Source organism: Hyperolius riggenbachi, chromosome 2, assembly GCF_040937935.1.
Source record: "Hyperolius riggenbachi isolate aHypRig1 chromosome 2, aHypRig1.pri, whole genome shotgun sequence".
NCBI classification, from domain to species: Eukaryota; Metazoa; Chordata; class Amphibia; order Anura; family Hyperoliidae; genus Hyperolius; species Hyperolius riggenbachi.
Window position 1 is genome coordinate 550,255,209 of NC_090647.1, and position 15,172 is coordinate 550,270,380.

The 15,172-nt window shown below is 44.5% G+C and overlaps 1 protein-coding gene across 1 annotated transcript in view; it reads left to right on the forward strand.

Annotated features, from left to right (window-relative positions):
- ARHGAP31 (Rho GTPase activating protein 31) overlaps positions 1-15,172 on the forward strand; it is a 211,555-nt gene that overhangs the window by 172,643 nt on the left and 23,740 nt on the right. Inside the window, exon 7 of the mRNA XM_068270859.1 lies at positions 4,754-4,949. Within this exon, the coding sequence (XP_068126960.1) occupies positions 4,754-4,949 (196 nt within the window). The remainder of the gene's footprint in view (positions 1-4,753; positions 4,950-15,172) is intronic.

Sequence of the window (15,172 nt, forward strand, 5' to 3'; positions counted from 1 at the left end):
GCTATTATACATTAAGAAATGGACAATCTACCCTATACCATTCAGTTTTCATAAAAATTGATCAGAAAAATCCACCACTTCCAATCGACTTATATATCTATATATATAAAATCGGATGTGTGTGTGTGTGTGTGTGTGTGTGTATGTATGTGCCGCGATCACTCGAAAACGGCTTGACCGATTTGAACGAAACTTGGTACACAGATCCCTTACTGCCTGGGATGATAGGTTCTGGGGGTCTCGTGGCCCCCCTGCACATGTGGGCGGAGCTACAAACAGCAAATCAGATTTCACCCATTCAAGTCAATGGAAAAAATGTAAAAGGCTGCCATTCTCACAGTAATCAAGCCAGAGTCCCCACACTTGGCACAGGTGGTCACTTGGTGACCGAGGTTACAAATCCAGGAAAAGTGGGCGGAGCATAAAACAGCCAATTAAATTTCAGCCGTTCATTTTAAATGGGAAAATGTAAACTGCAGCCATTCTTAGAATGTTAATCGCAGAGTTCTCAAACTTGCCACAGTTGGTCACTGGGTGAATGCGATTAAGATTCAAGAAAATGGGTGGAGCCTACAACAGCCAATCAAAATTCACTTATTGATTTTCAAGGGGAATATTTAAGCTGCTGCCATTCTTACACTGGTAATGGCAGAGGCTTCAAACTTGCTACAGTCGTCATTGGGTGACTGGGGTCCAAATTCACTAAAGGGGTGGGGCCACATACAGCCAATAAGATTTCCTTGGTGGATAAACTGCTTCCATTCACGCATTTTTGATGCCAGGAACCTGAAAGCTCACAAATGTGGTCATTGAGTGACTGTGTGTCAAGGTCACAAAAAGTGGGCGGAGCCAAAAACAGCTTTTACTGGGAAAATATAAACTGCAGCCATTCTTACATCGTTAATGGCAGGGTTCTCAAACTTTGCACAGTTGGTCATTGGGTAACTGAGATTAAGATTTTGGAAGGTGGGTGGAGCCTACAACAGCCAATAAAAATTCACCTTTCGATTTTCAAAGGGAATGTTTAAGCTGCTACCATTCTCTTAGGGCCTGTACACACTGCTGCGCTTGCGCTGCGCTTTTCAAATCACATGCGCTTTTCAATCGCAAGGTCTTTTCAAAAATAATGAAAATCGTGGAGACCTGTACACACTGGTGCGATGCACTTTTCCTATTCTCATGAAGGCTTGCGATTTAAAAATCGCATGCGATTTTAAAAGCGCAACAGTGTGTACAGGCCCTTATACTGTTAAAAGCAGATGCATCAAACCTGGTACAGTCAGTCACTGGGTGACTAGGGCCCAAACTCAGAAAGGTGGCGGAGCCACAAACAGCCAATAAGATTTGTTTATTTTTCAATGGGAATATACAAAGTATTGATACCAAGGACCCCAAAGCTGATAAACTTGATAATTGAATGACTGTATGTCAAGGTTAGAAAAAGTGGTCGGTGCCAACAACAAAATTTTTAACATGGCAGGGTTCCCAAACTTTACACAATTGGCCACTGGGAGACTGGGATGAATATTCAGAAATGTGGGTGGAGCCTACAACAGCCAATCAAAATTTACCTATTGATTTTCAAGGGGACTATTCACATTGCTACCATTCTTACATTGTTGATGGCAGAGGCCTCAAACCTGATACAGTCAGTCATTGGGTGACTGGGGTCCAAATTCACTAAAGGGGTGGAGCCACAAACAGCCTATCAGATTTGTTAGATTGATTTCAGCCATTCTGTTATTGGCAGGGTTCTCAAACGTGACACAGTTGGCCACTGGGTGACTGGGACTAATATTCAGGAAAGTGGGTGGAGCCTACAGCAGCCAATCAAAATTCACCTTTTGATTTTCAAGGGGAATATTGCAACTGCAGCCATTCTTACACTGTTTAATGGCAGAGGCCTCAAACCTGCTACAGTCGGTCGTTAAGTGTCTGGGGTTCAAATTCAGTAAAGGGGCGGAGCCAAAAACAGCCAGATTTCTTTACTGGATAAACTGCTTCCATTACCACAATTTTGATGCCAGGAACCCAAAAGCTCACAAACTTGGTCATTGTGTAGTGACTGTGTGTCCAGGTTACAAAAAGTGGGAGGAGTTAAAACAGATTTTTCTGGGAAATTGTAAACTGCAGCCCTTCTTCACTGTTAATGGAAGGGTTCTCAAACTTAGCATAGCTGCTTACTGGGTGACTGGGATTAATGTTCAGAAAAGTGGGTGGAACCTAAAAATGCCAATCAAAAATCACATGTCGCTTTTCAAGGAGAAAATTACAATTGCTGCCATTCTTGCACTGTTAATGGCACAAGCCTCAGACCTGGTACAGTTGGTCATTGGGTCACAGGGGATCAAATTCAGAAAAGGGGACAGAGCCACAAACAGTGAATCAGATTGGTTTCATTTCATGGGAAAATACAAATTATTGATGCCAAAGACCCCAAAGCTCACAAACTTGGTCATGCCAAAAACAAATTTCACTGGGAAAGTGTAAACTGCAGCCCTTCTTAAACTGTTTATGGCAGGGTTCCCAAACTTTGCCCAGATGGTCACTGAGTGACTGAGATTAATATTCAGGGAAGTGGGTGGAACCTATAATAGCCAATCAAAATTCACCTGTTGATTTCAAGTGGATATTTTCAATTGCTGCCATTTTTCCACTGTTAATAGCAGATGCCTCAAACCTGCTACAGTTGGTCATTGGGTGACTGGGGTTCAAATGCTGGAGATGGGGTGAAGCCACAAACAGCCAATCTGATTTGTTTAATTTCTATTGGAATATACAAATTATTGATGCCAAGGACCCCAAAGCTCACAAACTTGGTAATTGAGTGTTTGTCCGTTAGGGTTATAAAGTGGCCGGAGCTAACACCAGCCAAATACATACACAGGCAATGCCGGGTCATCAATGGGTGGAGACAAATACAAATTTCACTGGGAAAATGTAAACTGCAGCTATTCTTACACTGTTAATGGCAGGGTTTTTAAACGTTGCACAGTTGGTCACTGGGTGACTGGGATTAATATTCAGAAAAGTGGGTGGAGCCTACAAAAGTGTATCAAACTTCACCTATTGCTTTTCAAGGGGAATATTTAATTGCTACCATTCTTGCACTGTTAATGGCACAGGTCTCAAACCTGGTACAGTTGGTTATTGGGTGACTGGGGTTCAAATTCAGAAAAGGGGGTGGAGCCACACACAGCCAATCAGATTTTTTCATTTCAATGCAGATTATTGATACCAAAGACCGCAAAGCTCACAAACTTGGTCAGTGAGTAATTGTGTGTTAGGGTTAGAAAAATTATGCAGAGTCAACACCAGCCAAATACATAACCGGGCAACGCCGGGCAATCAGCTAGTATATATATATATATATATATATATATATATATATATATATATATATATATATATAAGAAGAAACAAAATCAGATTTCTCGAATGAATGAAAAAAAAAAACCTTTAGATTTTTTTCTGTACAACCAATAATTTGTATCCCATTACCGTAAAATTGGATCATTTTATTGCATTGTGTGTGGCCACCTTTAGTGCAGTGTAGTTTTAACTTGCGGCGGTCCCAAATCAGTTAAACAATGCACATAGTCTGGCTGTCCTGCTGCTCTGCTGCCTCAACTAAAGTGAGGGGGATATGGGGGCTGCAATATTTATTTCCTTTTAAACAATACCAGTTGCCTGGCTGTCCTGCTGATCCTCTGCCTCTAATACGTTTAGGCCCCTTTTACATTTACCACGTTGCAACCTGCTGTGTTACCTCCACATAACGCACCTCACTGCAGTTACGCACTTCCTGCCATGCGATGCAACGGGAGTGTGGAAGCAAATATGGCAGCCTCCACATCCCTCTCAGTTCAGGTGTCCTTTAATACTTTAAAGAGAAACTGTAACCAAGAACTGAACTTCATCCCAATCAGTAGCTGATACCCCCTTTTACATGAGAAATCTATTCCTTTTCTCAAACGGATCATCAAGGGGCTCTGTATGGCTGATATTGTGGTGAAACCCCTCCCACAGTGTGATGTCATGACCATGGTTCTGACATCACACTGTGGGAGCCTTGTGGGAAATAACAGCTGTTTACAGCTGTTTCCAACTGCCAAAAAAAGCAAGCAGCATCTCCTTCCACTGACATCACCTGTCAGCAGTAAAAATGTCACCATGTGATAAATGTCAGAATGTAAATCAAGGAGGGGAAAGATTTTACAATGAGCAAACACTGACTAAATCATTTATACATCATTATTGTAAAAATTAAGCACTTTTTTCATTACATTATTTTCACTGGAGTTCCTCTTTAAGCCATAAACCCTGAACAAGCAGATCAGATACGACATTAAACTATGACTGGTGGGGTTTAGAGTGTGAGCTCCTCTGAGGACAGTCAGGGACATGACTTTGTACTCTGTACAGTGCTGCAGAAGATGTCAGTGCTATATCAATACATAATAATAATATGGTAGGACATTAGAATATGACTATGGTAGGATTAGATTGTGAGCTCTGAGGACAGTCAGGGACATGACTATGTATTCTGTAAAGTGCTGCAGAAGATGTCACTGCTATATGAATACATGATATGAATACATAAAGAATATATCTGTTTATAACATTTGCGATGGCTAGTTCTGTATAACGCCTGTAAGACTGTAGAGCAGAGATGTGAGTGATCAGTGAGAGCTGTGCGCCCCCCACCTTCCTCTATCACCCCAGTAACACGCAGCGTCTCCCCTCTGTACAGAGTGCCGCATAGTGAAGAGCATGACCCTCCCCTCTGGATCTCTGCCCATGAAGCTGGTCAGTCTGGAGGAAGCCCAGGCCAGGAGTCTGTCCGCTACTCACCCGGCCCGGAAGGAGAGAAGGGAAAACAGCCTTCCAGAGATCGTCCCGGTGACCGGAACCTCATTCCACACGGTCATCGATCTGCCGGAAAACAAGTAAGTCTCCGGGATTCATTGTAACAATCCTTTCACCATCTCCTGCACATCGAGATAAGCTTATAGGTAAAAAACACGACTCTGCTCCTAAGCCTGGCTGCTGTTCCCATACACAACATTCTCCGATTGGTAAAGGGGATCTGAACTCTTGCACAGGACAGAAGGAAAAGAGAGAGAACTCCACCCTGTATGTATTTAGAGAGTTTAGCCTGTCTAATTTCCCCTCATCTGTGACTAATCACAAGTGTAATTTGATCTCTCAGCTGTGTCAGCTGGCTACCTCGGCAGAGCAGCTAATTTGTAAACACAGGATGTTAACCCTATGTCTGCTTCCATGAAAGCAGGAAGTAGACAGACTAGATTTATTGCAGGATTTGTATCAGCTGTAACAAAGAAATGTTTTTCTTTAAAGGCTATTATGCTGTTGCTTATCCTTTACAGCTGAAAGTTCCGAGTTCAGGTCCGCTTTAAAAGATAGTTACATGATGTCGGTTGGAACGATCCTTCATCTGTCATTTTGCCAGATGAAATCTTGCCGTGGGGTTGAGGTGGCCTTTCATCTATCGACTTCACGACCGATCGACCCTCTGATTCAATAATTATTATCAAATCGGGTGAAAAATGGTGCCGCTAGAAGCATGCCCGATCAGTGTTGCGGCCGTGGTCGATTGGGTGCGCAGTGGTAACAGCGAGCGATATTGGGATGAGCGACCCTCCTCCTAGTGTGACATGTGTCCCCCGTGCATGAATACTGTACCTGTCCGTGTCTGCCGCTGGCTCTGTGCGCCGTTGTTCATCCATACACACGCACCACGGGTCGTGCGCCATTTTCTGAGTGTTTGAGCTTCAGTGCAAGGTATAGGGAAATCTCAAATCACTTAACTAAGCACTTAGAACTGCGATTTTTGTAAGCGTTTTTCAAGCAAAAGTACTTTAAAAGACAATCCGTTTCAGGTCAAAGATTGCACTTCCTGTTTGTCTGCACACAGAAAATCGCAAAACATAAAACGCTGAAAAAAATCTACAATGCAATTACAAAAATGCAAATTGCACAAAATACACCGGTAATCGCTTAACTACTCAAGGGCCACAGGCTCCTCCCCCCTAATGACCAGGCGATTTATTACACTTCAGTCCTCTGCAGCTTTAATAGCTTAGTGCAGAGCCGTACAACTGAGCACACAAATGAATCCCCCCCCCCTCCACTTTTCAGCCCACCAACAGAGCTTTCTGTTGGTGGGCTCTGATCGCTGCTGCAGGGCTTTGTTTATTTATTTTATTAAAGTATACCACAACTGACATGTGGCATAATGAGATAGACATGGGTATGTACAGTGCCAAGCACACAAATACCTATGCTGTGTTCCTTTTTTTCTTTCTCTGTCTGAAAAAGTTAAATATCAGGTATGTAAGTGGCTGACTCACTCCTGACTCAGACAGGAAGTGACTACAGTGTGACCCTCACTGATAAGAAATTCCAACTATAAAACACTTTCCTAGAAGAAAATGGCTTCTGAGAGCAAGAAAGAAATAAAAAGGGGAATTTCTTTCAGTAAGGGTCACACTGTAGTCACTTCCTGTCTGAGTCAGGACTGAGTCAGCCACTTGCATACCTGATATTTAACTCTTTCAGGCAGAGAAAGAAAAAAAGGAACACAGCATAGTTATTTGTGTGTTAGGCACTGTACATATACATGTCTATCTCATCATGTCACATGTCACCTCGGGTATCTTTTAATGCTGCAGTAGATGTACAGTGATGTACAATTTAAATAGACGCGTGATCTCCACTAATCTCCGCCCACAGGACTTGACGCCTTTCGGCGTTACGCAGACCTGGGGGACCCACTTTGCAGCTGCCAATCAGGGTTATCCGGTCATAAGGGGGTTAAAAAAAAATCGCTTAGCACTTGCGATTTGCAGTGTGAACTAAGCCTTAGCAGATGAAGATGGTAGCCTCCGTATTCCTCTCACTTCAAGGACAACTTTAATGAGAGAGATATGGAGGCTGCCATGCTTATTTCCAGTTGTCTGGCTAGCCTGCAGATCCTCTGCTTCTAGTGCTCTCAGCCATAGACCCTGAACAAGCATGCAGCAAATCAGATGTTTCTGACAATATTGTCACAACTGAGAAGATTAGCTGCATGCAGCCACATAGATCAGCAGGACAGCCAGGCAACCGGTATTGTTCAAAAGGGGTACACATATGGCAGCCTCCATATTCTTTGCAGTTGTTCTTGATCCCACAAGCAGTGCATGATATGGAGCCACGTGTGGGGACTGAGGGGGATCGGGAGCAGACGAGGGACTCCTGTGAGCTGCGCAGGAATAGCAGAGTTCTCTTGAGCAAACACATCTCCCGCCTCCCCCCTTATCTCAATCAATGTGCATTGTGTCGGCAGCGACAGTATGCCAGGAATGTGTGTGAAGCTGTCCTGTGTGGGAATGTGTTATTGTAGATTCCGTCTGATAATAGCAGCCGTGTTTACCTGTCAAGATCCGGCCTCTCTCCTCAGATCTTATCGCCGTCGTGCATAAGTGGGCTGGGGGCGGGACGTTAGCAGCTGCCGTAATTATCCATCGCTCAGGACAATAGCAGGGAAGAGAACGCCAAGGCCAGCGCCGCCGTCCTACGTAGAGCGCCGGCTGTGCGAAATGCGTCAGCTCCTCCGAGGGCGGCTTAAGCTGTATGGAACTTCGGTCTGCTCCGCACAATACATTTCATAGGAAATTAAATAAAAATTAAATAAAACTAAATACCACGCATTCATCCTGCTATTATTATTATTATTATTTATTTATATAGCGCCAACATATTCCGCAGCGCTTTACAAAGCACAATAAGACGACAAGGGGAACATAGATACAACTAACAAATGTACAGCAGAGTTCCAAGCAGCACAAATATTGTTACAAGAACAGTAGACATTAGGAGGATGACCCTGCCCTTGCGAGCTTACACTCTAATAGGTAGTGGGGGACACACTAGGTAAGGGGGTGGAGGATGGATGAGGCAGTGACCCTTTGCCTCTGATTACTTTGTGACAGAGAAGTAAATAAGGGCTATAGAATGTTATAAGCTTGTCTGAAAAGGTGTGTTTTAAGAGTGCGTTTGAAGATGTCCAGGTTTGGAGCATGGCGTACAGGCTGTGGAAGAGAGTTCCAGATAAGGGATGATGCTCGTGTAAAGTCCTGGATGCGAGCGTGAGAGGAGGTGATCAGCTTAGAGGCCAGGAGAATTTCTTGGGAGGAGCGAAGGTTGCGGGAGGGACAATATCTTGAGATTAGTGAGGAGATGTATGGAGGAGAAAACTCGTGGAGGGCTTTGTATGTTAGAGTCAGGAGTTTGAACTGGATCCTCTGGGTAATGGGTAACCAGTGGAGAGAATGGCACAGTGGGGCTGCATCGGAAGAGCGTGTGGAAAGGTGAATGAGGCGGGCCGCTGAATTTAGAAGGGATTGGAGAGGTGCTAGCCTGTTTTTTGGTAGGCCACAAAGCAGGGTGTTGCAGTAGTCTAGGCGGGAGATGATTAAGGCATGAACAAGCATTTTGGTGGCTTCTTGTGTGAGGAAGGGACGGATACGGAATATATTTTTGAGCTGGAAATAGCAGGTGGTGGTTAATGAGGCAATGTGAGGTTTAAAGGAGAGCTCTGAGTCAAGTATATCCCCCAAGCAGCGGGCCTTAGTGGTTGAGGTTATTGGGGTGTTGTCTACAGTTATGGTTGCAATTGGTGGAGGTGTAGATAGCAATGTTGGAAAAATCACAATTTCTGTTTTAGTCATGTTGAGTTTGAGGAAGCGGGAGGACATGAATGCAGAAACGGCACGTAGACAGTCGGGGACTCTGGATAGTAGTGAGGACAGGTCAGGAGCTGAGAGATAGATTTTGATGTCATCCGCATAGAGGTGATACTGGAAGCCAAAAGAGTTAATTAGTTGTCCCAGGCCACGGGTGTAGATTGAGAAAAGAAGTGGCCCAAGAACAGAGCCTTGAGGTACACCAACAGACAGTGGGTGTGGAGAGGAATTGGTGTTAGAGAAGGAGACAGTGTAAGAGTGTCCAGAGAGATAAGAGGAGATCCAGGAATGTGCTTGTCCCTTGTTTCCTAAAGATGTCAGTGTCTGCAGAAGCAGAGCATGATCAACCGTGTCAAAGGCAGAGGAAAGGTCAAGGAGTATTAGAATGGAGAACTGGCCTTTGGATTTAGCTACCAGTAGGTCATTAGCAACTTTCGTGAGGACAGTTTCAGTGGAATGGTGTGTGCGGAATCCAGATTGAAAGGGGTCAAGTAAGGAGTTGGTAGAGAGGTAAAGGGCAACTGAAGAGAGAGGTATATGGAGGCTGCCATATTTATTTCCTTTTAAGCAATACCAGTTGTCTGGCTATCCTGCTGATCCTATTCCTCTAATACTTTTAGCCATAGCCCCTGAACAAGCATGCAGAAGATCAGGTGTTTCTGACATTATTGTCAGATCTGACAAGATTAGGTGGATGCTTGTTTCTGGTGTGACCCAGACACTATTTTAGCCAAATACATCAGCAGGGCTGCTAGGCAACTGGTATTGTTTAAGGGCTCGTTTCCACTATCGCGACTCCTCATGCGTCCAACGCATGCGGATTCGCACATGTAATGCAAGTGGATGGGCCTGTTTCCACTGTAGCGTTGTTGAGGTGCGTTTTTTTCAGCGGTGAAAAAACGCACAAAAAAGCCACAGAATTCGCCTGCGAGTGGAATGCATGCGAATCGCAGGCAATGTATTTAATAGGGAAATCGCATGCTTATTCGCATAAAATAACGCATAAAAAACCGCACCTGCATGCGATTTCATCAGCGGTGGAATCCAGGCGATTCCGCACCGCAATAGTGGAAACGAGCCCTTAAAGGAGATAAATATGGCAGCCACCATATCACACTCACTTCAGTTCCCTTTTAATTAAAGAGGACTTCCTCTCTGCTCTAAAAGATGCGCAACTGTATAGTAACCTTTATTAAAGAGGAACTGTCGTGATAATCTTATAATTTAAAACACATACAAATGAGATGTACATTTCTTCCAGAGTAAAATGAGCCATAAATTGCTTCTCTCCTATGTTGCTGTCACTTACAGTAAGTAGTGGAAATCTGACATTACCGACAGGTTTTGGGTTAGTCCATCTCTTCATGGGGGATTCTCAGCATGGCCTTTATTCTTTATAAAGACATTCCCTGAAAAAGATTTATACAAAGATGCTGGCCAGCCTCCCTGCTCACCGTACACTTATTTGGCAGTTGGACGGAGCAACTGCCATTCACAAAGTGCTTTTAAAAATAAAGACAACCCTGAGAAGCCTTCATGAGAAGATGGACTAGTCCGAAACCTGTCACTTCTGTCAGATTTCTACTACCTACTGTAAGTGACAGCAACATAGGAGAAAAGTAATTTATGTCTCATTTTACTCTGGAAGAAACGTACTTCTTATTTCTATGTGCTTACATGTATTTTAATTTTTAGGATTTTCGCGACAGAGGTCCTTTAACCACCCTGGCGTTCTGATAAGATCGCCAGGGAGGCTGCGGGAGGGTTTTTTTTAAATTAAAAAAAAACTATTTCATGCAGCCAACTCAAAGTTGGCTGCATGAAAGCCCACTAGAGGGCGCTCCGGAGGCGTTCTTCCGATCGCCTCCGGCGCCCAGAATAAACAAGGAAGGCCGCAATGAGCGGCCTTCCTTGTTTTGCTTACACCGTCGCCATAGCGACGAGCGGAGTGACGTCATGGACGTCAGCCGACGTCCTGACGTCAGCCGCCTCCGATCCAGCCCTTAGCGCTGGCCGGAACTTTTTGTTCCGGCTACGCTGGGCTCAGGCGGCTGGGGGCACCCTCTTTCGCCGCTGCTCGCGGCGGATCGCCGCAGAGCGGCGGCGATCGGGCAGCACACGCGGCTGGCAAAGTGCCGGCTGCGTGTGCTGCACTTTATTTGGTGCAAATCGGCCCAGCAGGGCCTGAGCGGCAGCCTCCGGCGGTGATGGACGAGCTGAGCTCGTCCATACCGCCCGGCTGGTTAAAGAAAAACGTTTCTTTGTTACAGCTGATACAAATCCTGCAATAAATCTGCAGAGTGTGTACTTCCTGCTTTCATGAAAGCAGGCATGGGGTTAACATCCTGTTTTTACAAATTAGCTGCTCTGCCTCAGCAGAGGGGATTCCTGAGCTGACACAGCTGAGAGATTAAATTACAGTGGTGATTAGTCACAGGTGAGGAGGAATTAGACGGGCTATACTCTCGCATACAGGGTGCATTTCTCTGTGTTTTACCTTCTGTCTTGTGCAATAGTTCAGGTCCACTTTAAGGCTACCTTAAAGGATACCCGAGGTGACATGATGAGATAGACATGTGTATGTACAGTGCCTAGTACACAAATAACTATGCTGTGTTCCTTTTTTTCTTTCTCTGCCTGAAAGGGTTAAACAAAAGGTATGCAAGTGATGCTGATACTGTTTTCGCAGATAATGTTGTGCTGCATCGCCCTCTGGTGTTTGGAGATGAAACAACCACTCACTGGTGTTATGGGGCACCTCCTTGGGCAGACAGCTGCCTACAGTGCCACAGGTTAACTCAAGAGAAGTATAGCTGGGCACAACCTACAATAACACAGTGGACAAATATATGCACACTACGTGTTACAGCCTACAACAACAAACCTGCCTCCCATATTTTTATTGCCTACATAATTATTCTGCCTGCCTTTATCCCAAAGTATTGTCATATAAATCACACTTCCCTCCAGCTCGCCGTAGCATCGGAAGGAGCCATGTTACATGATAAAGCCATATCCAGTACAAACAGAGGTGTACAGCCAGAAAAACACAACACTCTGCTGCTTGCAATCAGCGTAGCTGTCACACAGAGTTTTTCAAATTTTATGCACAAATCGATTTAGCTTGAAAATGGAGCAATCGAATCCCACCTCAGACAGGATCTCATTGGGCTATTTTCAAGCTGCATACATGTGCATATAAAATTTGCATGATCCTTCCTCAACTTGGAATTATTTGCACCTAGTGATGAGGTTAAAGACCTAATTCCGATGACGCACAATTTTGCGTAATTACGATTACGGCCTTAATCGAAATTTTGTAAATTTTACGAAATTACCCATTTATGGTAACGTAACACAAACGTTTAGATAACACAAACAAATCATATTTTCGTGTTTAACATGGAAATTCCTCCGTTCTCAAAACTGTGTTCCATTCCAGAGCCTCCTGATACATTTAAAGCGACAGCATGTTTAGGGGCCTTTGCATTATCAGATATTGCAAGGCCCAAAACCAAGTGTCTCAGCATGCCCGGTAAGGCTGGTTTCACAGTGGGACGTTACAGGCGCACGTTAGAGCAGCCTGTAACGCAGCCCACCGCACAGTAATGAAAAATCAATGGGGCTGTTCACAGTGCGGACGTTGCGTTACAGTGTAACGCTGCGTCACAAGGCAACGTACTGCATGCAGTACTTTAGACGCGGCTGAGCCGCGTTAGACTGCTTGCACATGCTCAGTTGTGTTGGGGAGGAGCGGAGAGCGGCCAGGCACATGGCTAATTAATATGCACTGCACGTTGTGACGTGCAGTGTTTACTTCCTGGAGCGGCCGCTCTGTGCGGCGATTGGCCGACGGGACCACGTGATGCCGCATGCGCACAAGAGTGCGCATCACGGCATCACGGACGCCAGAGTGAGCTGCACAACGCGGCTCACTCTGACGTCCAGATCCAGCACCACCAGGCGTTCCGTTAGGGGGACGTTATGCGACCTTAACGCTCCCTCTAACGCAACGTCCTGGTGTGAAATTAGCCTAAGTGTACCATGGCAAAGAGCACCTGTCTTAGAAGTGGCTGCAGATAGAGCCTCCTGATACACTTAAAGCGACAGCATGTGCAGGGTCCTTTGCATTATCAGTCATTGCAATCAACGAGTGACTTTCCTGAGTTAAGTCATTACCTAAATGTGCATAATCACTATTAGAAACAAAATAACGTCCATTTTCGTAATTAAAATAACTTTGTTTCTATAGCAAACACAAAAATATGAAATTTCGTGTTAAATGCGAATTTGCGCCGAAATGCAAAATTCCAAAACCGAAATTTTTGCTTACAGAATTATGAATTACGGTTTGTATGGCAATTACAAAATTACGAATTTGTGTCGTAGCGGCAAAATTCAGGTCTGCAGTTAAGGAAATGTAAAATTATGAAAATTTCAGCTCAACACTATTTGCACCTCATAGACCATCCCTAGTGGAGAACGCTGAAGAATGCAAGTATTCTATCCCAGAGTTTGCAAATGCATCTCACCAGAGATGGATTTGGATGTAACAGGGCCCTAGGCGAGGTAGTAGATTTGGGGCTGAAGTGGATGGAGGTCAGAGAAGGTGGAAGGTGGGCCCCTTGACATCTACTAGGCCCCAGGCACCTGCCTAGGTTGCCTGTTGGATGCTCCTGCTTTGCCTCTCACTGCCAGTAACCTGCAGGAGAGGAGAGACTGGAGGGACGCGGGATTGCTGGGAAGGACAGCCAACCCCTCTGCACTCCTATCAGTGGGATCCCATTGGATAGGGGCAGCAGGCTGTTGAGGGATACTCCTTGATTGATGGCCACATTTTTGTCCGTTGTTGCCCCCCCCCCTCCCCTTTTTCCCCTATTGGTAAAACGGTAAACAAAAACGATGTGCCTTCTGACCTGGAGATACCTGGCAAGCAATGCTGTGAAGAGCACAAGCTTAGCTATCTATACACAGATCAGTGACTGCCATCTGCTTCGCAATACAGCCTAACAAACTGTACAGTGAGAGCTCGCCATCTAGAGTTCAGATCGCACAACTGCAAGCAGATGGACATTTTTATGAACTACTTTCAGTCTCATTATAGTTTTATTTACTCTGAAAGCGCTCGTTTCCACTAGGCTTGCTTTGAGCCATCGTTGCACCTGCAATCGTTTTCCAGATTGCAAGGATGTAACAATGTAAATCACTTGTGCGCAAAACGGTGTGCATTTTTTATCTGTGCAATTAACAATTTCTAGTGGAACCCCCAGACATATCAGATCCATAATCGGCTATATCCTCACTTGTGGAATGGGTATGCTCCACGCTAACGGTGCTAAGGGGGAAATGCATCTGAGAGCCCAGTGGTGCCAGCATTACCTGCAGCCACCATTCTCTTTCTGTTTTTGTTTATGTTTGGCACTAGTAGTTTTTTAGTGCATCCAAAACAGACAATATATGTGGATTAAAGCGGATCCGAGATGAAAAACTAACTATAACAAGTAACTTGTCTATATACAGTATCTTTATTCTAAAGTTTAGATAGTTTACACAGCAAATCTAGCTGCAAACAGCTTTAATAGAATATGATTATTTCTTCCTGTGATACAATGACAGCGGCCATGTTGTTTGTAAACATTACACAGAGGCAGGCTTATCTGTATCTTGAGCCATCAGTCTAATCCCCCCTCCTCCTCCCTCCTCCCCTCTGCCTCTGAAATCTCTGGCTAGTAATACCTCCCCCTCCTCCTGCCCAGACTGAGCTCCCATGAGCCCTTGCTACTGTCTGAAAGTGCCTTGGCTCTCTGAAAACCTGTGGGTGTGGCTTGTTTAGTTTATAGGGAATTAGTGTATTAAAACAAAAAAGTATTTGGCTTGAGGAATGCCCTATAAACAATAGGAAAGGAACACAATGAGTAAAAAGTTCATCTCGGATCCACTTTAACTAAAATTCCTCTGAGCTGCTGGCTTTAAAGAGAGAGAAATTATTACATTGCAAAGTGAGAAGTAAAAAAAAATAAAAGAGATAAAGAAATAATTGATATTTGCCATGTAATATGTTCATATTGTTTTATCCACAATCAGCCTGCGCGTCATCATCTTTACTACTGGCAGACAAGAAAACTAGACCGCACCAACTGCCATTATCTATAACCACACCCCCTAACATTGCGATAGGTTGTAGTTTTTATAGATATACAATAGATGTGCAAATGCAGAGGGAGATACTGCTTGCTTGGCATTTGGAAGCAGATGATATTTCCCACAATGCAACAAGATTAACAGACAGGAAACTGTCAGGACCTAGGTCATGACATCACACTGTGGGAGGGGTTTCACCACAATATCAGCCATACAGACCTCCCTGATGATTTATTTGAGAAAAGGTAACGATTTCTCATGGGAAAGGGGGTATCAGCTAC